Raw genomic sequence first — 20,126 nt, forward strand, 5'->3', positions numbered from 1 at the left:
ATGACAACACTTTGAACTTTGTTTATATATTTCCAATGACCTTGTGTCCGTTCACGGACGCTTGTCTGGTCTACGTCACACACACACATATATAGAGAGAGAGTTAACTTATGTATACTTTGAATTTATTCTATCTTATATATAAAAGCATTTTGATTAAATCACACAAATAAATGGATAACATCGGATTAATGGGTTGAAATGAAAAAAAAGAGAAAAAGGAAAAAACATAAAAACTGAAATCTCTATGAAGAATAAAATTGAAAAATCTTGGACTAGTAGTAAAAAGAAATAAAATAAAATAAAAATATTTGCACAAATAGCAAAATTTAATCAGCCGAAAAAAATGGCTATAAAGTAATAAAGCACTTCATTGTCCTCCACTTTCCACACGGAAACGCTGCAGTCCACACTGTAACTCAACTCCGCCGTGACCGATTGCCGTTGCATGCTCACTCGCCGGTAATTAGAATCATACACAATCGCCATCAATTCATCATGGCTATCATTTCCGTTTCCACCATCGTCTGGTTACAGTTTCTGGCTTTGATTTTCATGTCTTTTGCTGCTGCAAGTGATTTTCACGGTGTATTTTCGACGTCAGATCGAATGAGCGGTCGGTGATTAGTAGGCTTAAAGCTCATGACAGTTACCGTCACTTTTATTATCCTGTTGCTACTGGCGTTGATATTTCTCTTGGTGGAAGCGGTCGCCCTAATTCCGTTGGGTATGTTATACACACACACACACTCTCTCTCTCTCTCTTGTTTTGCATTTGTTGTTGTAATAACTAGTTCTGCTTGGTTTATATGTTATGAGATTAATCTGAATTTACGTAAACGTAATTTTGAATTTCCTTGAGACTTAGGGCTTGTATTGAGGTGTATTCAGATCTTCAATAATATAATTGGCATTAGAGTAAGTTCTATACGGTTTTGGGGCCGTGTGTACCATCTGACATCTAATCACACATCGTTTCAAACGGTTGTCCAGATATATAGAGGTTGGACGACCTTTTTGACCAAAACCTTTTAAAGTTTGACCGTCTATGGTTAGAAAAGGCATGCAGATATTGGCTAGATGGTCGTTATGACATTTTATTTTTAATGTTTGACCCCAATGGTTGTTTTTTCTTTTTTTTTGGGGGGGAGGGGGGGGGGGTGTTTCTAATGAAAACGGGTAAAGTTCACACTAGGTATAAAATTTTTTGAACGAAAACGGGTAAGTTCACACAAGGTATAAAATTTTTCGAACAAAAACGGGTAACTTTATACTACTAAGCAAAAAAAGTGAGGGACACCCCGGGCCATAACTAACCGTCGCCCCTGTCCCTTACCACATAGTCCAAAAGGGCTGGTTTCCTTTCGAACACCGCATCAAATTTTGAGTCAACAGCTTTCCGAATATTGTTCAAACGACTGTCTTGATAGAGGTCGGAAAACTGTTTTGACAAAAAAGTTTCAAAGTTTGACTGACCGCTTATGGTTAGAAATTCCATCTGGATATTGCTCAAACAGCAAGTTCTGACCAATAATTTCAAGTTTGATTTTTTGGTCAAGAAGGTCGTCTGAGTGTTTTATGGACGGTTGTTTGATGGCGTGAATTCAGATGAGGGTGGTGTTGCAATAACCTTGCTTTTGCAAGTGTCTGATATGCAAATCTAATTGTCTCACAGGCTTTACTATACCAAAATTGGAATAGGAACACCATCAAAGGAATATTATGTGCAAGTGGATACAGGAAGCGATATAACATGGATTAATGGCATACAATGCCAAAAGTGCCTTAAGAAAGGATATCGTGGGGTATTTTAATTTCATATTTGTTTCTTGATTTTCTTCATTCCTAGTTTTATTCATCATCATATTTGGTAAACATGTTCTATCATATTCTATATCTAACAGATGGACCTTACACCATATGATCAAAACTCTTCATTTACTGGAAAATCTGTGACATGTCATGATCAGATTTGCAAGGACATTAATAAGGTCAATACAGTTCATGGTTGCAAGGCTAATGCATCTTGTCTGTATCATGTGAGCTATGGAGATGGGAGTGAGAGTTCGGGTTACATGGTGAAAGATGTTATCCAATATAACAGCGTGTCCGGTGACACGGAAACTAGGCCAGAAAATGCAAATGTTTCTTTCGGGTACATCTAGATCTTCTTTAATACTTTCTTCGAGTTGTATATAATGATTAATGCATATTACCTTTTCCTATCTACCAAGTTCCTTTTGTTGGCACAGAGCAGAGGCAAGTAAACAAGAACAGAGAAATAATTCTCAAATGAGAAGAAAATTCTGAGGTTCAAACAATATATAAGGGGCCCTTTTGTAGGGATTAAAATTTTCGAAACTTCCAAAGTGAATCGTAGACTAATAAAAAACGTAACTACGCTAATAAGTGATTTACACGTTTATGGTAAATATGGAAGGAAATTAAAGCTTGCAAAATCTTAGAAACCTGTTGATTAAATAGTGGAATTTGGGTCTAACAGCTGAGACAAACTGCCTATGGCATTTGCCACATGATCTGGCTCATCAAGACCTTTCCGTCCCCTGGTCATGGGCTTTGTAACTCCAGTCGAAGAGTCATGCCTGTTTGGGTTTTTTCTTCCTCGCTTCGTGTTATCCAACTGATCCAAATAAAAGTATGCCAACTCTTGGACCAGCTCCTCATCGTTAATAATATTATTGTTTCTAATTAGGTGTGGTACTATACAATCTGGCAACCTAAATTCTCAAGATGGCGCGTTTGATGGAATTCTTGGTTTCGGGAATACAAATGCATCCGTCATATCACAGCTGGCTTCTTCCGGGAAAGTTAAAAAGATGTTTGCACATTGTTTAAAAAACGGTGGTGGTATTTTTGCAGTTGGGCATGTTATTAAGCCAAAAGTTAATTCAGCACATTTGATCCCAAACGAGTAAGCGATTATAATTACAATTCTTGTTGTTTGATTGTTCAGATCTCCTAATTTTAGACATTCAATAAACGTTTATCACTTTAAAATTTTTAGGATACATTACACTATCAATGTGACGGGAATTGCAGTTGGTTCAGAGTTTTTGAATCTTTCAATAGATTCGAATGGAACAGTAACGAGAAAAGCAATAATAGATAGTGGTACAACATTGGTATATCTCCCGAAAGCGATCTACACGCCATTGGTGGACAAGGTACTTAGGGGGTGTTTGGTAGAGGGAATTGAGGGGTGAGAAATGGAATTGGAAAGAATTCTCTTGTTTGTTTATGAAAGAAAGAGGTGAGAAATGGAAATAAACCATTTCCATTTCTCTGATTTTGTTTCTCTAAGAAAAGCGGAGAATTGGATTTCTAGGGTTTCATTTCTCCCATTTTCCTCCTTTTCCTTTCAAACTCTTTCTTTTTTCTCCGTGTATAGAACTCAGGAACACAGCGGCAGTCACCTGACATCCATCAGCATCGCCGCCGTACCTGGAATCAGCTTCTATCAATCATTTAATCATCACCAAACCTAACCTGTGAGTTCTCCTTTAATCCAACACTTTGTTTTCATTATACATCTTATTCTATTAGCTTTGTACAAATCAACAATTATTAAGTGGTAGAACATGAATTAGGTTTATGTTGTTGATTAAATTAGCAACTGCTTCAATATTCTTAGCTAAATGAAGTTTAGATTTAACAGACACAAAGCAAACTGATTCCAACAATTCAATTCTCTGACCGTATGTTCCACATCCCCACGTTGTCCAGCGCGATATAGATTGCTGTCCATGCCTTCGGGTACACCTATAAAAACACATCATCTCGGTTTTAGTGTAATGATACGAGCCTTGCGGGTTCGGTCTAGGCCCGCTTGCAGTAAGGTTCCATCTCAATGTTCGAGCCTGCATCAGGGACCAGGCAATCTGTGTGGTGGGGCCACCAGGGGGAGGGCCCGAGACCCCAATTCTAGAGTTCTTGTAGTGGAGAACAGCGGTGGTTGTGAGCACATGACGGGTGAAGCGTGAAGACACGACAACGTAGTAATCTTTGACTTGCTGGTTGGCAGTGACCAACACGGAAGCCGACTGTCCAACGTGGAGATCAAGCGAATCGTAGGTGTTCTGGACCGTGTGTGATCCTTCCACTTCCACAAGTTTCATTTTATGTCCTTGAATCCTAAAGTTGATAGATGTCTGCAACCCGACGTTTGATATTCTGAACCGGTATGTTTTCCCTTGTTCGACATCAAAGGTGTAACCGTTCCAGCCACGCCCGTTGATGATAAGTCCATCAGGATTAGAAATGCTCTTGCCCATGTCCAATATGTGTCTTAATCTCTACAAACACCAAACACATTAATTAATCAGTCAAACTAATTCAATTTCAAATATTATGCAAAGCTAATTAAACTAGCTAACCAACCTAGTGGCCTTTTTTGTACCAATCCCCCGCAAGAACCGTGTGATCTCCAGCAGGGAAAGGAAACGGGACTGGAATGCGTGGGCGGCTGTAGATTTTAATGCCACCGTAGCCTCCGGCCGCCTTCTGCATGCCAAGTGAAGGGAAGTAAAAGAAGCTACCAATCTGATCCTTGGCTTGAAGCATGTATGTGAAATTCTTGCCAGGTGGGATTGGACAAGTTGTACCATAAGTACCATCTTGCCATGAGTTTCTTCTGTGTTGTAGTCCATTCCTGAAAAAAAAGTTTAGTGACTTGTGCATTATTATTATTATTATTATTATTATTATTATTATTATTATTATTATTATTATTATTATTATTATTATTATTATTATTAGCATGAAATCTAACATAATAATGTCACATGAGCATTCACATATATTGTCCCTACAAAATATGCAAGTATTTAATACTCCTCTATTAAAAGGGGTGACCTTTTGAAAACAAAAAACATTCAGCAAGTTAGTGAATAAAGTAGCCTGTAATCATTTTTCTTGCTTTCATGATCACTTTGTTGCTAATATTTGGATTATATTTTGGAGTTATTTGTTTTTCTTGAATTTTCTTATATTTTTATGTGTAGATGGCAAGATCACCTTCCAGACAAAGAATAGTTGCCATAGGTGCATTTTATGTCATTTATGTTACGATTCGTTGGTGGATGTTGTGTACTTATCATTTGCGTCGGTCGATTGAGTCAATGACTTTACGTACAAAATATTTAATGAGTTACCATAATAGGCGTGAAAACATGGTGAGGATGGTTTATGAAAGTGATGTTACGAGTGTTGTTAACATAAGAATGAATATACATGCATTTACAACACTTTGTGATATGATAGAAACTAGAGGGGGACTAAAGAATAGTAAAAACATGCTAGTCGATGAGCAAGTTGCTATGTTTTTACATACCCTTGCTCATAATGCAAAGAATAGGATACTAGTCAACAGATTTCATCGGTCCGGGGAAACTGTAAGTCGGTATTTCAAGTTAGTCTTAAATGCTATATGTCGATTACACAAAGAACTCTACAAGTCACCCGTGCCAGTGCCAGATAATGAAACTGATGAAAGATGAAAATGGTTTAAGGTTAGTCAAACACATTTTTTATTAAAGATATTTTTTGCTAACATAAATTAGTAAGTAATGTTTTCTTTAACTCAGGGTTGCTTAGGAGCATTAGATGGAACATACATTAAAGTTAAAGTCCCTGCTATTGATAGAAAACCTTATAGGACAAGAAAAGGGCAGATTTGTACTAACGTACTCGGAGTATGTACGAGAGACCTTTTATTTACGTATGTCTTGGCGGGATGGGAGGGTTCTGCAGCTGATAGTAGAGTTTTGCGTGATGCAATCAGTAGACCCAATGGTCTTAAAATAACTCCGGGTATGTGATAGACAATTTTCAAAGAATATACATAGATTTAAGTATGATAATTAACATAGAGTTTATGGTTAATTGTAGGAACATACTACCTTTGTGATGCCGGTTATACAAATGGTGAAGGATTTTTAACTCCATATCGAGGTCAACGTTATCATCTTAACGATTGGTCTCGTCCTCCTACGAATGCTAAGGAGTTCTTTAATATGAGACATTCATCGGCCAGGAATGTTATAGAAAGATGTTTCGGAATGATTAAAGATAGATGGGCTATTTTGCGTGATAACTCATATCATCCCATAGAGTCCATGCCACGTATCATCATTGCTTGTTGTTTATTGCACAATTTCATACGAACAACAATGAGTGAAGACCCTCTTGATAACGAAATCCCAGTAAATCACACACAACCTGCAAATGACCATGACAATGTTATTTCTATGATCGAGCCCTCACAAGAATGGACCGATCGTAGAGACCTTCTTGCTAATGAAATGTTTAATAGTTGGACTGCGATGCGTGCGCAGCGTGCCAACAATGTTTCTTAATTATGTTTGACAATTATGTATTTTTTATTTGTAGAACCAAGGATGTTTCTTATTAATGTTTATTTATGCACTTTATTTGTTTCTTATTAATGTTTCTTGTTATATTTGTATTTGTAGTTACATGAATTATGATTTTTAATTGTATAATTATGCATTTGTACGTAGACATGGCAGATTCAAATATAGTGAGAGGAGTTACTCGGAGCAAGCATACCTGGACAAATGATGAAGATGCAAAGCTAATTGATGCATTAATGGAGATACATGCATCCGGAAAGTATGCTGGTGCTGACAATGGATTCAAACCAGGTTATTTAAATGGTGTTCAACAATTGCTAGATGTAAGTCTTCCTAACTCTGGCCTCAAAGCAGAACCACATATAAAGTCTAGGATGAAGACATGGAAGACACACTTTAGCATTGTATATGATATGGTGCATACAAGTGGGTTTGGTTGGGATGAACAAAAATGTTGTATTATTGCCGATGATAGTGTTTGGAATGAATACGTGAAGGTATATTCTAAAAAATATATTTTTTAGATTTTAAAATTTTAGTCTAATTTATTTGTAATTGTCTTGTAGTCTCACAAAGGTGCTGTGAATTTTCGTGACAAGTCATTTCCTTTCTATGACAAATTGTGTACCATATTCGGTAAGGATAGAGCTACTGGTAGTAAAGCAGTTGACCTTGGAGAAGAAGATGTTGTTCAAGAGACGCAAAAAAGCTCACCTGTTGATATTGAAGACTTTGATTTTGTTGATGAAGCCGTTCCAAATGTTGATAGATCTGAAGGACAAACAGGAAGTGTAACAAGCAAGCGCAAAAGAGGTAGAAGCACGGATGCAGATGAGATATATCGAGAGTCTTGCAAAGATATCAAGGAAGTTTTGCTTCGATTTGGGGAGATGGTGGGTGAACAACTTAGCAAAGAAGGTATGGAGGCTCGTGAAATCTATGAAAAGGTTAGTGATGAGTTGAAAGCTTTACCAGGTATCACTACGAAAAAACGGTTCAAAGCAGCTCATTTGATTGGTAAAGATGTGGATCTAGGACATTCTTTTCTTGCGTTGACAATAGAAGAGAAAATTGAGATGGTCGAGTTGTATACCGATGGTTCAATGGGATAGTTGTGTATGGTTGAAGTATGTTTTGTATGTGAATTGGTTTTAACTATGGTTGATGTTTTTTGCTTAAAAACTATGTTTTGTATGTGAATTGGTTTGATCAATGCATATTTTGGTTGGAATTTATGCATCTTTTTATATGTTTTTTTATTTTTTAATAAATATTTGTTATGAATAAAATACTTGTGCTAATGATAAAGTTGATATAATTCTCTGTTTATTTTCTATGTACCAAACAAGAGAAATGATTCTCAGCTATATTTCTCTACTGAAATCTCTGTACTACCAAACAGAACAGTCAATTCTCATTCTCCAGACCAATTCCCTTTCTCTGTAATTCCATTTCTATATTCCATTTCTCTACAATTCCATTCTCTGTACCAAACACCCCCTTAGTGTTTTCTATGTTCATTTACATTTTCTGTTAATTAAACTGGTCACTGTTGGCTTATTTGAAAGTTTTTATCTTTTATATGTATTTTTTTAATTCTTTATCTTTAGATAGTATCAAGGAAGTCTCTTACGGGATCAATTGTTTATCACGAGCCGTATACATGCTTTGAATTTGATGGAAGGTAACTGTTTTTACGCAGCTTTCTCTCTTCATAAATTTTCATCCCTAAAAACTTGATTCTGAGGCTTTTAGTAACTGTTTTTTTTTCCTCTTATGTTAAAGCAATGATAAAAGTAGACCTGTAAGAACGGGGCATGATCGTGTTCGTTCGTTTAACTTAACCAAACTAACAATCAAACATGAACAACTAAATGAATGTGGTTTCTTTGTTCGTCAAGAAAATGAACGAGCTAAAACCAATTAAACGTAAATGTGAACTACAATGTGTTATGCCTAAAATGTTACTAAAACTAGACTATTGTAAAATGAAATATTAACAAATGTAAATGAACTAACGTAAACTAGCTACCATGAAAGAGCGTAAACGAACGAACATAAAGTATGAAATAAACAAAGATTTAACTAATTTCTGATGTTATGCTTGCAGTGTTGATGATGAATTTCCTGAAGTCACATTTCATTTTGAAAATTCACTTTCATCGAAGGTTTATCCTCATGATTATCTCTTTTCCTATGTAAGTATCCTCTGTCTTGCAAACCCTTTAGAGCTTTACTATTTATGTTCAGGACTTATACTGGTTGACCAATAACATTAGATATACCCATTCTCAAATTATGACATATGTACCCACCCCTTAAAACTTGCATTCGGATATGAGAATCTGCCAATTTGGAGTGTACGGAGAAAGAGAAGGGTATACTGGTCACATTGTAAATTATACTAAATGAAACTGGAAAATTTGAAGTTTTAAGTAGTTTGAATAGGTATATCTGATATTAGTTTTTTTTTAATTGTACATATATGATAGTTTTAAGGGGTATATATGAATATGCAAGTGACATGTATAATTATCTTATTTTTATGCTATTTAATAAAATGAACTAATGCATCAAAATCTTGCAGGGTGGTTTAAAGTGTTTGGGTTGGCAAAAGAATGACATGGACCCAAGTTTAAGGGACAAAATTGTATTGGGAGGTAACCATATAATAATTAGCACATTAATAAAATTAATTTAATCTACGATAGTTGCATCTTATTCCTTGTTATTTGTTTTTAATTTTTCAAATTTAATACTCTCCAATAAGCTGGTCTTGTATGATCTCGAAAATCAGACAATTGGATGGGCCGAGTACAGCTGTGAGTTCTATGTTTTCAATGCATTAGAAAATGGAACTCGATTGACTCGCTTAGGAAATTATTATGATATATTAGCTGTCATATTTAGTTGCCTGTTTAGTTTATCTGTTTCCTTTTTGTTCTCCTTGATCTTAGGATCTTATTTTGTATTTAACCTCTTGTGATGATATGAAAAACTAAGATTGAATACCTAATTCTATATGGTATCAGAGCGGGTTCTCAAGAACCACCGCTCGTAACCTAAGATGGCCGGAGATAAATCCAGCGGCAGTGGCAAGAATGAAGCCATCGACGCCAACTCACCCTATTATTTATCCCCTTCTGACTTACCCAAACAGATGCACGTCAATGAAACCTTAACCGACGGAAACTATAGTGACTGGGCGAAGGAGATGACAAACTTTCTGTTTGCAAAGAACAAGATGGGATTCGTGGACGGTACGATCCCTAAACCAGAAAAGGCGGCAGCCAACTACATGCTGTGGATGCGTTGTGACGCCATGATCATTGGATGGCTCACGACAGCGATGGATAAAGACATCAGGGGGAGTGTGAAGTATGCTAACGCCTCCTCTGAAATATGGAATGACTTGAAGGAAAGGTTCGGGAAGGAGAGTGCGCCTCGAGCCTATGAGTTAAAACAATCTCTCTCAATAACCCACCAAGATGATTCGTCCGTTTCGGCGTATTATACCAAGCTCCGTGGGATATGGGATGAGATACAATCTGTCTTTCCCATCCCGCGATGCACTTGTGGAAATTGCACTTGCAACATTGGGAAAAGACTCACTGAATTCAAGGACAAAGAACGATTGTATGAGTTTTTGATGGGTCTCGATAGGGATTTTTCAACAATAAGAACTCATGTTCTTTCCATCAAGCCCACTCCCACACTTGGAGAGGCCTATCGTCTAGCTTCTGAAGAGGAACAGCAGAAACAAATCACCATGATGAGAAAAACACAGGTGGAGCCGGCTGCGTTTAGAACTCAAGGACAACGGGAAGGTTCTTCCAGCTTTCAACGAAGCAAACAAGTTGATCATTGTTCTCACTGCGGGAGAGATGGTCATAAACGGGAAGGCTGTTTCAAATTGATAGGCTATCCCGAATGGTGGTCCAGTAAAGGTAAGATGGACAAAGGGAAGCCGAAGGCTGCACACGTTGAGACCGAATCCAGTCTAGCGGGCCTAACAGAAGCACAATACCAAACTCTCATGAAACATCTTGGTGGCAGTGGGCAGCATACAGAAGGTGAACCTACTCGTAAAGCAAACATGGCTGGTAAGCGTAATGAACCTGATTATTGGATCTGGGATTCGGGTTCGACTGAACATATTGTACATAAACAGGAGTCTCTTGAAAATGGCACTCGAGCCATACGAGAGGCGCCTGTTATGATACCGAATGGCGACAGTATACCGGTAGAAGCTAAAGGGAACTGCACCCTAATTGGTGGAATTAAAATCAAAGATGTTTTACACATTCCTAACTTCAATTGCAATTTGCTTTCTGTTAGTAGACTATCAAAGGAATTACAATGTATTGTAAGTTTTTTTCCGGATTTTTGCGTGATGCAGGACTTACACTCGAGGAAGTTGATTGGCACGGGTAAATGCGTTGAAGGTCTATATCGGATGGGGATGGTGGCTCAAGAAAGGAAGGCTATGGCAACGAAGGTTGATGCAAAAACTTGGCATTCAAGACTGGGCCATGCATCTGAATCCAAGTTATCGCATATTTCTTTTTTAAGAGAATTTTCTTTCAATTTTAAGAACAATGTTTGTGATTCGTGTACTAAAGCAAAACACACACGGTCTCCTTTTCCTAAGAGTTTTATTAAAACTACCGAATGTTTTGAGTTGATTCATTGTGACATTTGGGGTAAATATCGTAAACCATCCACAACCCATGCAAGTTTTTTCTTAACTATTGTGGATGATTTTAGTAGGGCTCTTTGGATTTTTTTAATCAGGCACAAGAGCGAAGCTAGTGATTGTTTGATAAACTTTCACCAAATGGTTAAAACCCAGTTTTCAAAAACCATCAAACGGATAAGAAGTGACAATGGAGGTGAGTTCACTTCCAACCGCATGAAAGAATTTTATGCGCGTGAGGGTATTTTGTCAGAAACTACTTGTCCTCATACACCCCAACAAAACGGAGTGGTTGAACGAAAACATCGACATCTCCTCGAAACGGCTCGGGCTCTCATGTTCAACGGGGGCATTCCAAAGAGATTTTGGGGAGAATGCATAGAGGCGGCTGTCTACATCATTAATTGCCTTCCGTCTAAGGTTATTAACAACCAAACCCCTTATGAGATCATTTTCGGACAAAAACCCGACTATGAACACATGCGGACTTTAGGGTGTTTAGCCTATTATAGCAGCATAGAGACAGGAGGTGACAAATTCGAATTCAAGGGAAGACCGGGAGTGTTTATGGGTTACCCACAGGGAACGAAAGGTGTCAAAATTTTTGATCTTGAGCACGGAAAAATGATAGTCTCACGTGATGTCAAGTTTGTTGAGAATAATTTTCCATTTGCTTATCTCAAATCCAAGGATCCAACTTCTGATATTTTTGAGCCCCCCATGTGGCATGAAGATGTTTATGCCAAGCATATGGAAGACGACAATGGTGAAGAAAATGCCATGTCCGATTTCTATCAGGAAACCGAACCCATTGAGACTACTGAACCGATTGAAGAGACACAAATCGAGGATAACATTGCCATTGAAGAATTTCATGTTGACCCTCTGGCTCCACGGGACACAAGGATCAAGGTGCCTCCATCCCGACTACAAGATTACAACGTGTCACTACCACCATCCATAGACCACGCCAAACCCGTGCACAATCGAACTTCTTCTACGGTACATCCTCTTTCCAATTATGTTTCTTATAACAAATTTTCGGAATCTCACAAAGCTTTTTTAGCGGCCATTACTGTTTCAAATGAGCCAAAATCCTTCAAAGAAGCTATGCAGGATAAAGATTGGCGTGATGCCATGCAGCAAGAGATTAAAGCTCTTGAAGAAAACGAAACATGGACGTTAGAACAATTGCCAGAAGGGAAACACGCCATCGATTCGAAGTGGGTTTACAAAATAAAATACAAACCCAATGGCGAGATCGAGAGATATAAGGCCCGTCTAGTGGCAAGAGGATTTACTCAGATAGAGGGAGTTGATTACCATGACACTTTTGCCCCAGTTGCAAAACTGGTTACTATTCGAACTCTGATCACGGTTGCTGTCAAGAAAGGATGGTCACTACACCAATTGGACGTAAATAACGCTTTTCTTCATGGTGATTTAAAGGAAGAAGTATACATGAAGATACCGCAAGGTTTTTCCAATCCAGAAGAATCTAGAGGTTGTCGTCTCAGAAAGTCCCTATACGGATTGAAGCAAGCCTCGCGTACTTGGTATCAAAAGTTCACAGTCTCGCTTCTAAATATTGGTTATAAACAATCTCATGCTGATCATTCCCTTTTTACCTATCAAAATGAAAGCAAGTTTGTGGCAATTTTAATTTATGTTGATGATGTCGTTATTACTGGTAATGACGAAGATATGATTCAAAGAACCAAAGCTCATTTGGATACGAATTTCAGCATTAGGGATCTTGGCCCATTGAAGTATTTTTTGGGTATTGAGGTTGCTCGGACTGAAGATGGGATTGTTCTAAGTCAGCATAAATATGCCATGGATATACTAATTGATTGTGGGCAGCTTGGATGTCGACCCAGTGGTTTTCCCATGGAGCAAAATCTAAAGCTTGATAAATGTCTTGAAAGTCACAAGGCCGATGCCTCTCTTTATAGGCGTCTTATCGGGAGACTGTTATATCTTCAGGCCACGCGTCCTGACATTGCCTATGCGGTCAATGTACTAAGCCAATTTGTCTCCGATCCCAGAGATAACCACATGAATGCAGCTCTTCGCGTGCTTCGTTACATAAAATCTAGTCTTGGTCAAGGTATATTTATACCAAAGGATGGTGGAATCCAACTTGTTGGTTATTGTGATGCCGATTGGTTGGGTTGTCCTTTCACCAGACGCTCGCGGACGGGTTATTTGCTGCTTTTGGGTGGTGCTCCGGTATCCTGGAAAACAAAGAAACAGTCAGTAGTTTCCCGTTCCTCGGCGGAAGCTGAATACCGTGCTATGGCTACTACAGTTAGTGAAATTCTTTGGATTCGTTCGCTGCTTAAGGATCTTACAGTTGACATACATGATGCTACACCTCTTCATTGTGATAATCTAGCTGCCAAACATATTGCAAACAATCCAGTTTTTCACGAGCGCACCAAACACGTGGAAATGGACTGTTTTTTTGTCCGAGAACGTGTTGAATCCTGTGAGATCTTGCCCCTTCACGTGTCCAGCAAACAACAGATTGCAGATCTTTTTACCAAGCCCTTGGGAACTCAGCCTTTATGTGATCTTCTTGGCAAGCTAGGTGTTCGAGATCTCCACACTCCAGCTTGAGGGGGAGTAAAGGAAATTATTATGATATATTAGCTGTCATATTTAGTTGCCTGTTTAGTTTATCTGTTTCCTTTTTGTTCTCCTTGATCTTAGGATCTTATTTTGTATTTAACCTCTTGTGATGATATGAAAAACTAAGATTGAATACCTAATTCTATAAGTTAGTGCACACGATTTATCATCTGCTTTCAGTCTGATTAATCGTAGGTTTATAAGATTCTTGGTATTAATTTCTGTACTTGTAATTCATGCCGTATAGTAAAGATGCATGTACATCTTATAATCATAGTTTAAATGCATTAGAGTACTCGAAGAACGCCTTTTCAAGTGGCTCCAATGGTGAACCACTGTTGCAAAATCAATACATAGTGTCGAGTTAAAATGAGAAGCACTATAACTTAAAGAACCATTTCAACTTGTGAACCCCTTTTAGCTGTCTGATGTGCAAGATCAACTATCTTTTACGTGGTAATATTTTCATAATTGATTAACGCAAAACATGTTTCTTACACGAGTGAATACACTATATGTAAGCATATAATGTGTTCATTGGTGAACACAAGGTGAATATGTGTTGACACTTTCGTACTCAAACTAAAGACAAGTATTCAGCGCGGAGTATAGTCATATACTGGATATTTACTTGTGTTTCCAAGAGCGAATATAACGTTAGAAACTCTTGTGTCTTCACTCTTCACGGTGAATATCTTCAACGTGTACGCCTTCATTTTGGTATGTCATGTAAAAATGAGTAAATGAGCCATTTTGGGTTTATGAAGTCCAATGTAAATGTTGGGTCATGGATAGTATGGGCCCATATGCCCATGGTTTCTTCATGCCCAATCTTAATTTGTAAATGTGTTGATGCGAATTCTAAAATTTCTATATCTCACGGTGGAGCGATAGTAGAGCTGAACACATACAAAAACCGAACAGTTTTCTAAAACTGAAAAAACCGAAACTTCAATTTTTGTTCGATTAAGGCCATGCCGATTCAAGTTGACCTATGCAACCCTAGCCCTAACGACTGTGATTGTTTGAAGCCAAAACCAACCAATACAAACATCTAGCCCTGACGAAGTAACGAGTATGATTGTTCTTTGCAAGAGAAGTAATAGCTAATAGTTAAAAGTATCATTGGTTATATTACAAGTCTGCTTTATTATCGAACGTTTGAGATATTAATATCTAATTTTACCACAACAATAAATCAATATAATTAAATTATCATATCATAACACCTATTACACCACATCGTGTTTATTACATCATATCATATATGCGTGATATATAAGATAAAATGCAACACATTTTTTTATCTTTATTTTTTTATTATTTCTTCAAGTGTTTTTTTTATATTGAATTTTTACTTGGTTTTATTTTACATGTGATTTACCGTTGGATTTAGGCCGGTACTCTAACAAACCTAACCGATACCAACTAAATGTGTGACCGCATGTTGACAAATTTATTTTTTGGGTTTAGTACCCTTTCCGTTTCCAACTTTGTTTTTATATATATTAAATTTGGAATTTCGGCTTTCACAACAGTATTATTTTGGCTTTAGTTACAGTCCCATCACGAAACCGACCGAATTCGCAACGCCTCGTATCCATAACGAGCATGTCTCACCAACTGAAACACGTCGTTCTAAATATGTTTTTAGTTTTGCTATAGGTTATTTTGTCTTTTGAGTTTTAACACTGTTACTGTAACAACCTAATCGATACCAACTGAAAGCAGCTTTTTAATTGGGGTTTATTAACGAGGAGATAGACTTGGGGGTTTTCTTTCTTTTTTCCCTTTTCATTTACACACAAACAAACAGCAAGACAAGTTGAGACCTCTAAATCTACTGCAGAAAACAATAAACTAAAAGTATCAGCTTCTTCTTCACATCAGGTGATTCGTACGAATCTCCCTCAATTTCTACTCCATAAACTAATTAACACCTTCTGTTTAGTTACTGTTTCGATTTCACTCGTTGCCCTTTAATTAGATCGTCAATTTCAGCAATTTGAGTTGGGCTTTCTAATTTCTGTTTTCGTTAGGTTAATTGATCAATTAGGGCTCTTGATTGGACTTTAGTTGGCCTTATTTTCCCCTTTTGGGAACAAGTTGTAGGTGTTTCGTTTTCATGCACACCAACTGTTTGTTTAAATGCCTCAATGGGAGATACTCTTTTTCGTTTTATTTTTTAATTGTATTTGCTTTTGCTGAAGTTTGTTTCTGGTAAATGGATGATTTTGTACCAGTTTACTCAAATTAAACTATACCTTAATTGCATCCCTTTGGTCTACAGTTTGCTTGATGAAGAAGAAAGCATCTTGGCTCATGCTTGATTGAATGTTGCGTAACGAAGATTATCAAAACGATTACATGGCGGAAGACGGTGACATGTCGGATTTTGTAGAGGATGTGGACGAAGAAGAAAACGATGATGACAATCAAAATATTGAAGTTCATGATACAGTTAGTCTAATTTCTCTCTTTTTCTGCTACTATGTTACCAATACTGTACTTATTTAATTTAAGTTTATTCCACGGTTATGAAATTAGATCTAGTTTTAAGTGTTTGATATCTTACAAAGATGACAGATACGACCGCTGCTCAAGCAAGAACCGGGAAAGATATTCAGGGCATTCCCTGGAAAAGATTGAATATAACAAGAGATAATTATAGACGGACAAGGCTTGAACAATACAGAAACTATGAGAACGTTCCCTTATCGGGTGATGAGGTCGATAAGGTACAGTCTTGCTGCTTGTATGTATCATAAAAATGATTACTTTTCCACTTTTGATTTCATTGCAACCTTTTATGTGTGTAGATATGCAAACAAAAACCAAAGGGTGGTAGCTACTATGAATTCTTCCATAATACAAGAGCAGTGAGGACTACAATCCTTCATTTTCAGGTTTGTTTCGTTGCGTTATGTTCGTTCAATCATATAAAATGTGTATTTTTCAAACATCATGTATTGTGTGTTGTGTATTGTGTGCAGTTAAGGAATCTGGTATGGGCTACCTCAAAGCATGATGTATATCTAATGTCTAATTACTCGATCATGCACTGGTCTTCATTATCACAAAATCTAACCGAAATCCTTAATTTCTCTGGGCACGTTGCACCTACTGAGGTTATTTATTTATTTATTTATTTTTGAGTCTTTTTGAGATTTTTCTGTGCCCGCAGAAACATGCTGGAAGTTTGTTGGAAGGATTTACGCAAACTCAGATTAGTACATTAGCAGTCAATGATGGTTTTCTAGTTGCAGGAGGTTTTCAAGGAGAGCTTGCTTGCAAGGTAATTTGATCATACAAAACTTGCTTCTTTTGTCAAAAGTTCAAAATTTCTTATATTTTCTGTATTTGTTACCAACTGATGCAGAGATTGGATAAACAAGGAGTTAGCTTTTGTACAAGAACAACCTATGAAGAAAATGCCATAACAAATGCTATTGAGATATATGATGCCTTGAGGTAATTATGAAATGTTATGTGTATATATACACCACAAAACATATTATTGTTAGTTTGCTGACTTTTATATTGCTTACTTTGTAGCGGTGGAATGCATTTTATGGCGTCAAACAACGATTGTGGTGTGAGGGAATATGATATGGATGGATTTCAACTCGTGAATCATTTCCATTTTCCCTGGCCAGTGAATGTGAGTTTCTTAAAGCGATGATAAATATTTAGTTTTTTAGTATGCATCAAAATGTGTTACGAGATTTATTTTCAATGATAATCTAGAATGTTTTATGCAGTTGAACATAGGCCTGTAAATAAACCGGACGTTCATGAACCAACGCATTGTTCATATTTACTTTTAATTGGTTTTGTCTCAGTTATGTCTGTTCATCTTTGTCAGTTATGTCCATTCATTTTTGCTTGTGAACCTTTCGTTTATACTGTTATCAAACAGACATAAACGATCATGTTAATTTCTTAACGAACAAACATGAACAAGAAAGCCTTATTCGTGCTCGATGGTTTGTTTAGAACAATCGGTCCATTTACAGGTCTAGTACTTGAATACATATTGTATGACTTTCACCCGTTTGACCCGTTTCATTTTGGTTGCAGCATACATCTTTGAGCCCAGATCGCAAACTCATAGCTATAGTCGGTGATCATCTTGATGGATTGCTTGTAGACTCTACAACAGGAAAGGCAAGAACTAGTGAATACAAATATATTGCTTTTAATTTTATTTCAAATAATAACATCATAATTTTTGGCAGATGGCTGCCACAGTGGAAGGCCACCTGGACTACTCATTTGCAACCGCGTGGCATCCAGATGGCAAAATCTTTGCTACAGGCAATCAAGACAAGACTTGTAGAGTATGGGATGTAAGAAATCTTGCAAACCCGGTCTCGGTTCTTAAAGGTAACATGGGTGCGGTTCGGTCGGTTCGTTTTTCATCAGACGGGCAGTTTTTGGTGGTTGCAGAACCAGCGGATTTTGTTCATGTTTATAATACCAAGTTAAACTATGAAAAAAGGCAAGAAATTGACTTCTTTGGGGAAATATCTGGTGTTTCTGTTAGTCCCGATGATGAAACGCTTTACATTGGGGTGTGGGACCGGACTTATGCCAGCTTGCTACAGTTCAACAAACGACATAAATACGGGTATCTTGATTCGTTTGTGTGATAAAATAAGTTGAGTTGTTTGTTTCTGTTTGTTGGAAGAGACGTATAAGACTTCCATGAAAGAAAGTGTATAGAGAAAAAGTCGAGAAAGGCCTGTTGTCTGTTATTATGGTTGGTTTATGCTGCCATTGATGGCAACTTTCTTTCAAGTTTGGTTATTTCGTTTGGTTCTATGTTCTATAGTTTTTGAAAGAGTCAAATCTGCGCGTGCTCTTTTTATCGTATTAACAAACACACATAAACGAACTAACAACTTCTTAACGACTAACACAACATGGATGAGTTTTATATAACAAGTTTTATAATTTATATTAACGGTAGCTCCCAGGTTAAACGAATAGTGCTCATGTAAGAGATATCTTCCGATTAAGTTCACTCATTCAAATTTAAGATCTTAAAATGCTATTTATACTGTCCCATGAGTCACCTGTCAATATGCTTAGGATTTTAAAGTTTTTAGTATATTTTAAAAAGTTGTTATTACCTTAAGTCACTACCTGATCAAAGTTATATTGAATCCTAGATCTTTATATTAAGTCCACATTTGTCATATTGGTGTACTTGTACTAGTTGACCAAAATCCAAATTACAAACTACATTTATTACACAAACCGAGTTTGAATGAGAGGAAAACAATCGACCTCAAGTTTGGCATATATAATTATAAAGCTGTTAGGTAATCAACGAGTTGAGTTGAGTCGAGCTCAAGCTTGGCAAATTACCGATGAGACAAGCATGACTTTCGAAAAAAGAACTTGAAACAGTCGAGCTCAAACTCACTCACGTTACTATTTTATTAACGAGCCAGACCGATTTTTTCTTTAAATAGTAGGTTTAATATAAAAAATGGTTTTTAGGTATCTAACAATAAAACAAATGGTATTTAGGTGTTCTGCCATCTCAGATGGCTGGATTTGACTCCCCTCTCCTAGTGGCAATCCACAAAAGCAACGTGTAAATTGATGGTGACTGGATCAGCCATCTGAGATGGCTAAATCTAACTTTATTCCCTTGCCACGACGCAGCACAAGATGAGACCAGCTATTTGAAATAGCTGGTTTGAACTTACATTTCCAATCATAGCAAGTCACGGGCGTATTATTTTTGAAGATGGCAACATGATTTCTCAGACTGTTGTTCAACCCCGAACACAACCCGGGTGTTGTTTCCCCATCGTGCAGTCCATTTCCCGTTTGAGAAAATTTTGGTGATTAAGGAGAAGTTGGCCCAGAATGATTTGTTCTACCTCTTCCTTAGTGTTGACTACGAATGGCACGCTGGTCAAGGAAAAATCGAGCTTCAGTTTGGTCAACACCGTCACACTCGGCATAGTTGCCGAATTCCTCTTGCTCAAGAATCACAACAGATGTGGTGTGTATTAGGTTTAGATTTGGGCAATTTAGTCCATATTAATTATTATGCATGTATTTAGACGCATGGTTTGTTTAAATGCCATCATTAGCTTTAAGTGAATTGGTTAAATTAATCAATGTTATATTATATGTTATTATTATTTTTGAAAAGGTGTTGGGGATGTTTGAAAGGGGACATTGTTAAATTAATATTCAAACACTTTTATGGCACTTTTATAACAATGGGAAGTTTAGTAAAGTAGTAATGTCACACCTCGACTTAGGGCCTAGGTGTCACACCCGTTAGTTGGTATCTGTTTTGAAAATATATCAGAGTTGTGGGTTTGTTTTAGCGGAAGTTTTTAAAATATAATCTTCATTTATAAAATGTCGGGTTAGCA

General features: G+C 37.2%; 1 protein-coding gene and 2 pseudogenes across 1 annotated transcript; 2 read left to right on the plus strand and 1 right to left on the minus strand.

Moving 5' to 3' along the window:
• LOC143578075 (vacuolar sorting protein 18-like) overlaps positions 1-20,126 on the minus strand; it is a 62,503-nt pseudogene that overhangs the window by 16,928 nt on the left and 25,449 nt on the right.
• On the plus strand, positions 499-13,969 carry LOC143577483 (aspartic proteinase 36-like; annotated as a pseudogene).
• On the plus strand, positions 15,995-18,562 carry LOC143577493 (putative WD repeat-containing protein C2A9.03). Its single transcript, XM_077061313.1, has 9 exons — positions 15,995-16,182; positions 16,302-16,460; positions 16,542-16,628; positions 16,716-16,850; positions 16,907-17,017; positions 17,102-17,193; positions 17,278-17,383; positions 17,803-17,889; positions 17,961-18,562. The coding sequence occupies exons 1-9, from the start codon at positions 16,057-16,059 to the stop codon at positions 18,372-18,374; spliced, it is 1,317 nt and encodes a 438-aa protein (XP_076917428.1). The 5' UTR covers positions 15,995-16,056; the 3' UTR covers positions 18,375-18,562.

The sequence above is a fragment of the Bidens hawaiensis genome, unplaced genomic scaffold, assembly GCF_021521415.1.
Source record: "Bidens hawaiensis isolate Kalapana, Puna unplaced genomic scaffold, B.hawaiensis_p1.1 tig00001461_1, whole genome shotgun sequence".
Taxonomy (NCBI): Eukaryota; Viridiplantae; Streptophyta; class Magnoliopsida; order Asterales; family Asteraceae; genus Bidens; species Bidens hawaiensis.

Bases quoted from the DNA above. Each gene is read 5' to 3' on its own strand.
- LOC143577493 (XM_077061313.1), top strand. From the start codon at position 16,057: ATGTTGCGTAACGAAGATTATCAAAACGATTACATGGCGGAAGACGGT. The intron at 17,384-17,802 runs GTGAGTTTCTTA...TTTTGGTTGCAG, and splicing joins ATTTTCCCTGGCCAGTGAAT to CATACATCTTTGAGCCCAGA. The intron at 17,890-17,960 runs GCAAGAACTAGT...AATTTTTGGCAG, and splicing joins TAGACTCTACAACAGGAAAG to ATGGCTGCCACAGTGGAAGG.